This window comes from Nannospalax galili, unplaced genomic scaffold (assembly GCF_000622305.1).
Source record: "Nannospalax galili isolate Female #2095 unplaced genomic scaffold, S.galili_v1.0 scaffold103, whole genome shotgun sequence".
In the NCBI taxonomy this organism is placed as follows: domain Eukaryota; kingdom Metazoa; phylum Chordata; class Mammalia; order Rodentia; family Spalacidae; genus Nannospalax; species Nannospalax galili.
Window position 1 is genome coordinate 2,859,164 of NW_008352136.1, and position 6,295 is coordinate 2,865,458.

Consider the following 6,295-nt stretch of genomic DNA (forward strand, 5'->3'; position numbering starts at 1 on the left):
AACCAGTGTTCCTAACTGCTGAGCCATCTCTCCAGCCCCCATTTCTATCTTTTTGAATAAATTAAGTAATATTGGATGTAGATCTTCTTTAACTTAAGGAACATTAGTCTGTTGTTCAAATGATTGAAAGACGACACCACAATCTAATTTGACCCAACAGTTTTAATTAAACCAATATATGATTTTTTAAACCAAATCAAGAGCTTTAGTATCCATATTAGGTCCTAGAGGTATCTTCTGAACAAGTTTCTATTGCTTAGCATTTAGTGGACTTAGGCCGCTACCCACTCATGTATCTGTTTACTCTACATGCAGCCAATGATAACACAGTTTACATATACTGGGGATGAGCTCTACTCTCTTTGTCTCATGATTTTGCTGGGTCTGTTGGCAACTGGAGAGCTTATACCTTCTATGTACATAAAACAGTTCCAGATGATATTGACGGCGCACAGATCACTAAAGGAGCCCCTGCCTTACAGATTACTGGGTTTCTTTGGGAAAGAAACATAATATCCTGTGGAAACAGTTGAACAGGGAAAGAGAACCAACCTTAGAGCAGGGAGAGGTCCAAACTTAGACAGCTGCGGTGGTCTGGACAGGCCACCCAGAGGAAACTCTGGGCTTCTTTTGGTTCTTCTTGGCCTTTAGCATAGTTCCTTACCCTGAAGTCCAAGAGGTTCATGGGATCTGTGGATATTAGGAAGTTGCAAAGGGCCAAGGAGTGAGGAGAGGCTTGCACTCAGTGTCGCCCCACTCACGTGGCTTCCCACCCAGCCTCTGATTCTGTTCAACAGCAGATGAATGGCAGATGCACTTGGACTGCGCTCAGATGGAGAATGAGTTCCTGAGGAAACGTCTCCAGCAGTGTGAAGAGAGACTGGACTCAGAGCTGAAGGCCCGGGCAGAGCTGGAGCAGATGGTAAGAGAGGACAGAGAGGTGGGGCCCTGGAAGATAAGGGAGGACGGAGAGTGGGGACCCCAGAGGCCCTGGAGGTGGTGCCTTCTCATCTCCACTGCTGAAGGCCAGTGGTCCTGTAGGGGGAGAGGGACCTTCCAGCTCACCTCTGCTGTCTGAACAAATGCTGCTCCCTGTGGGATGTCTTCTGAGAGGGTCTGAGACCGTGTGAGAGGGTCTTCTGAGGAAAGCACTCCATGGCAGATGGATCACACAAGTGACCCCAGATGCTTAGCTGAGGTCCAGTTTCACGTCTTCTTGGCCCCTGTGGAAACCACACTAGCATTTGGGCCTTAGGGTCTCATCTATAAAACTACTGTAGCACACACTTGGGTTTGCCCCAACTTCTCCATTCCCTCTGCCTCCTCTAGACCAGGGCCACTTGGAGGTCTCCCTGCCTCCAGCCTGTCTCCTCAGCCACCAGCTGTAGTGTAGGCCAGGGTGCTCTCTGTCACTTCTGGATTGGTCTAGCTTTGTCTATCACGCAGATGTCAGATGGATACAGTCCTGTGTGCTCTAACTTTGACTGTGAGCTCAGCCTCAGGGGGACCCTCTATTCCTTCTCCAGGTCCTGCACTGTCCAACGTACTTTCTGTCTCTTCTCTCATGGCAAGAGCGCATTTTTATTGAGTTGATTCTTGTAACTTTTTATTAGTTTTGCTGGGAGTCCCTTGAGAATGGGGCACAGAGGGGTCCCCGGAAGAAATGCCTTTGAACTTCCTTCCTCAGGCATCTCGGGTCTGTGCTGTGTCCTCACCTCGGATGTTTATCTAATCTGTGGAAATTTTTCTCTCTAAACCCCGAGGCAGAGGCCTGGGGTTTGATTTCTTAAGTGACTCCTTCCTTCCTCACCCACAGCCAGGGTGGAAGCCTGCTTTCTGACCACAGGCCAGGCTAGTGGAGGGAGTGTCCTACCTCTCCTCACTGCTGTGCCTCTCTTTGAGGGTTCTGACAATTGGTCTGCTTTCTAACACAAGGCCCATCTCCTGTCTACCTGGGTCTGCCTGAATCTTCCCAAAAGTCTCTCCTTGCAGAAATTTCTGGATCTGGTGATTGCAAGGCTGTGTGATGCGAGTGTCTGCTATCGCCTGGCTTTGTGTCCTCTGCATTCTACCCTCTTGACATACCCCTCCCTTTTTCTCCCTCCCTCCCTCCTTTACTCCTTCCTTCTCTACCTCTCTTCCTCCTTCCCTATTGCCCTCCTCCTCTCCTCCCTCCCTCCCTCCCTCCCTCCCTCCCTCCTTTCCTTCCTTCCTTTCTTTCTTTTTTTCTTTCTTCTTTTTCATCGCCTTAGTATCCCTCTAAAGTTAGGAAGCTAAAACCTTCCACAGCCTGTGGTGGTTTGAATGACAATGCCCCTTATAGGCTCCCAAGCATTTGACTGTTTCCTACTTCTTTTGCAATACAGAGAACTGAAAGAGGGGCCCTGGGCACTCTAGGCCAGCGCTCTACCAGGAAGCAATACTCCCAGATCTTTTCACGTTTTCGAGACAGCATCTTGCTGAATGGTCCAGGCTGGCCTTGAACTTGTAACCTTCAGTCTGAGCCATATGTGTAGCTGGGATTACAAGGCTACAGCACATTCTCAACTTGCCCTTTCCTGAGAGCAAGGCTAGACATCACCAATATCACCTGAGCTTATTTATCTGTAATACAATCTTATGGTCTGCTTTTGGGGTAACAACTGTGACCATAGACCTCCTTGCTTATCTTCTGTCCCAGGCACTGGTGTGTTTCCTAACAGGTCTGCACTCTACCAGTGGGGGATGGCAAATGGCTCAAACTCCCCAAGAGGCTGATGCCCATGGTGTAAACACACTTACTGTGGTCAGTTTCAAATTACCATGGTGAGCCAGGGTCGGGGCTCAGGCCTGTAATCCAGCACTTGGGAGGTGGATACAGAAGGATCAGGAGTTCCAGCTTGACTGCATAGCAAGCTCAAGACAAGCTTGAGCTCATCAGACACTGTCTCAAAATTCAAATAACAAAGACAAAATAACCAGTCTCAAAATACCGGGGTGGTGTATTTGGAAAAGCTGAACCTCGGCTCTGTCTGCAGGGGCCCACCTAGAACCCCAGAGTGCAAGCCCACTCCTCGGGGTGCCCATTCTCTCCCACCCAGGACCTTTGCATGTGTTGCTTCTTCTCAGATGTTCATTCTTTTTCTCCCTGCCAGGCTCTCCTCACCTTCGCTTAAGATCTCAGTTGAAATATCACTCTGTCCAGCAGGCCCTTGCTAACACACACCGAGGTGTGAATCCCTGGGTTCTTCTCCCCATTTGAACCACACCTTGTGGTGCTGTGACCATCTGTTTATTTCCTATCTTTCATTCACTGTAAGAGCCATAGTGTGGAGGCTGCCATTGGTTGGAAGCCTTAATGTGAGAGAAAAATATCACCAGCAGAAGGACGAGCAGTGATCTCTGAGTAAACAACAGAGGCAGGTGCAGTGGTCCCCAGGGTGCTGGCACTTCTCACAGTTGATTCCAAGATTGGTGCATGTGGCACTGTGGTTCAGCACATCCTGAGCTGTCCATACACAGGACACATGCTGGGAAGCAGCCCAGGTCTGTAATAACAAACTGTAAAGTCGGGTCAGTTTCCCTAAGGAAGGGAGATAGTCACACTACATTAAAAAGTAATAAAACCACAACCTTCTCTGAGCCACAGACTATAAGAAAACATCCCATTTGCCTTCAAATACTGAATTTAGAATTACAGGCCTCATTAACTCAGAGTTTTGCTTATTTAAAGCAGCTCTTTAATGAGGCCATTTCTTCAAAGTCAGTGTGCTGAGTCGCATTCCTCCCAGATCTAAACTAGGACACTTGGGAGAGGGTTTCCAGAGGAAGATGCTGGTGGTGCTGCTCCTGTTTCTTCAAGGCCTGTGCATGTAGTGGACTGCAGGCCAGGCCAGGGACTATTCGGTGCTTTCCCCTGTAGGCCTACCTGGGGGCGGGGGGGTGACAGCTCAAATTGGCTGAATACATCCTTTTGGTGACTCTGTAGCTAATTCTCAGAAATCTCCTCAGATGAGCCCATTTGATTGGAACATGATTATATCCCACTCAAAGAGCGTTTACTTGAGGCAGGGCAGATAAAAATAAATTAAAGGGTATGTGGCAGGAGGTTAGTTGAGATGGAACAGGAAGAAGTGGATGTGCCCTGTTTACCTCTCAGCAAAGAGGCCTCAGAGGAGAAGCTTCCTGGAGCCCGGCAGAGGAAGTCATTACAACAAAGTATTCTGTCATCCTGTGTCTGTTTTCTTAAGGAGACACTCACCTTTGAAGTGAAAGCTTCTCAAAATGGTGCTCCCAACAAGCTGTTGTCTCTTTTCCCCACAGTTCGGGGAGCTGCAGACCACTTATGAGGAGGCCAAGAAGATGGCCCACCAACTGAAGAGGAAGTGCCACCACCTCACCTGGGACCTGGAAGATACCCGCATCCTGCTGGAGAACCAGCAGAGCCGGAACCACGAGCTGGAGAAGAAGCAGAAGAAGTGAGTCATGTCCCCTGGGCCACCAGGGTGGGCTGCATGGTTCTGGGGGTCTACTGGGGCCTCTGGGTTCTCTTCCAAAGACCCCTCACTTCATTCAGGTATCTATCCACGCTTCTCGTTTCCCCACCTAATTTCCCTTCCCCTCCCCTTCGTACTGAATTCCTGTCTGTTCTTCCAAACTCCAACAAGTTGTTCTTTCTCTAACGCAGCCCAGCTTAGTTCCCAATGGCTCTGTGATGTTGGGGAAACTGCCTGTCCTCTCTGGGTTTCAGTGTCACTCTTCATCAAGGGGTTCATTGTGGAGAGTGAAGGCATGCTGGTGTGGTGGGCAGGATCCAGGCTCTCATGGTAGAAACCATCCAGATTCAAGCCTGGCAGTTCTTTTCTGCTATGGGGCCTTGTGCTGGGCATTCAGTGCCTCTAGGTCCCAGATTCCCATCTGTAGATGGGGTGAGATCCTCTGCTCTGTGATGAGATTTGAATGACATGATCAGTGTGAATTCAGCTGAACATCTCCAGTGCTGAAAGAGGGTAAGAAAATAAGAGGAAACAACAAACAAACAAAACCAAAAAGGAGCGCCTCGTCTTCATATTGAGGGCATGACCTGTCCGACCTGGAAAGCAATTCTAGCAGGGTCTGGACCTTGTGCATAAAGGAGGTTCCAGCTTTGGCCATATACCTGCTGCTCCTGCTTACTTTCCCGTGAGGCTGCTATCAGCTAGGTGATGGAGGAGCCTGAATGGATACCCAGACCCACACCCTCAGCAGCTGTGAGGCCCCATCCTTGAACTTGGCTGTGTCTAGAGTCTGTGACACTCTTGGCAAGGGTAAAGCAGTCCATGCGGGCTTATAACCACAGTGGAGAATTCCCAGGAGGCAAATAGGTGGAATGCTGCCTAAGATGGAATATTCAGGACAAAATAGAGAGGTGTTCCCAGGTGAGGCAGGACTGGCTTTGCTGAGTTGGTCTCTTTCAAGGGTAGATTTTGCATTAACTACTTTTCCTCCATTTATCCTGGAGCTTTTCCATGGTGGAGTCATTCAAGACAAGTTTTCTGTGTCGTGAGCATGCTCTCCAAGAGGAAGCCAGTACTCTTATTGACCCCGCAGAGCTCTTGTGCTCTGTTCTCTTTTCCACATCCCGAGTACATGAGATACGGGCTAATCCTCATCCTTGCACATGGAGGTGAGGGTGGTTCTCTCAGCCACTTGCTGTGTGACTTTGTTGAATGGCAGCACCTCTCTGAGCCAGACAACGATTGGCATTGTGAAGGCATGTATGGATTTCCACAGCCCACTGGAGAGGAGCTCTGGTAGACCCCAGCCATAAACTGAGAGCTGGGCCCACTAGCACCCCCTAGATTTCTCCCAGCTGTGAGCCTCATGGGTTCTCAACTGGGGGTTCTGCTCCTGTTCTGAGGGTGTCAATTCCCTGATGGGGAGGCTCTGGCTTTTGGAACTTGGCTCAGGGAATTTCACCCCAGGGACTTGCAGACATCTGCATGGTGCTGCCTGGGAAGGCCCTCACCTCTTCACACTTGGCTGGTTTTGTCTTCCAAACTGACCTGCCCGTGGGACCCTCCACTCCACTATCACCTCTGCCAAAAGTGAATTTTGATGGTAAATTGCTGATGATAGATAACAGATAATGGTCTCCCTAGTGGATTGGCAATGCTGGGTGGACTGGCAGTGCTGGGTGGACTGGCGGTGCTGGGTGGACTGGAAGTGCTGGGTGGACTGGCAGTGCTGGGTGGACTGGCGGTGCTGGGTGGACTGGCAGTGCTGGGTGGACTGGCGGTGCTGGGTGGACTGGCAGTGCTGGGTGGACTGGCGGGGC

At 49.9% G+C, this 6,295-nt stretch overlaps 1 protein-coding gene across 1 annotated transcript in view; it reads left to right on the plus strand.

Moving 5' to 3' along the window:
* Myo18b (myosin XVIIIB) overlaps positions 1-6,295 on the plus strand; it is a 239,358-nt gene that overhangs the window by 125,412 nt on the left and 107,651 nt on the right. The window contains exons 28-29 of the mRNA XM_008849005.2: positions 798-922; positions 4,303-4,457. Of these exons, the coding sequence (XP_008847227.1) occupies positions 798-922; positions 4,303-4,457 (280 nt within the window). The remainder of the gene's footprint in view (positions 1-797; positions 923-4,302; positions 4,458-6,295) is intronic.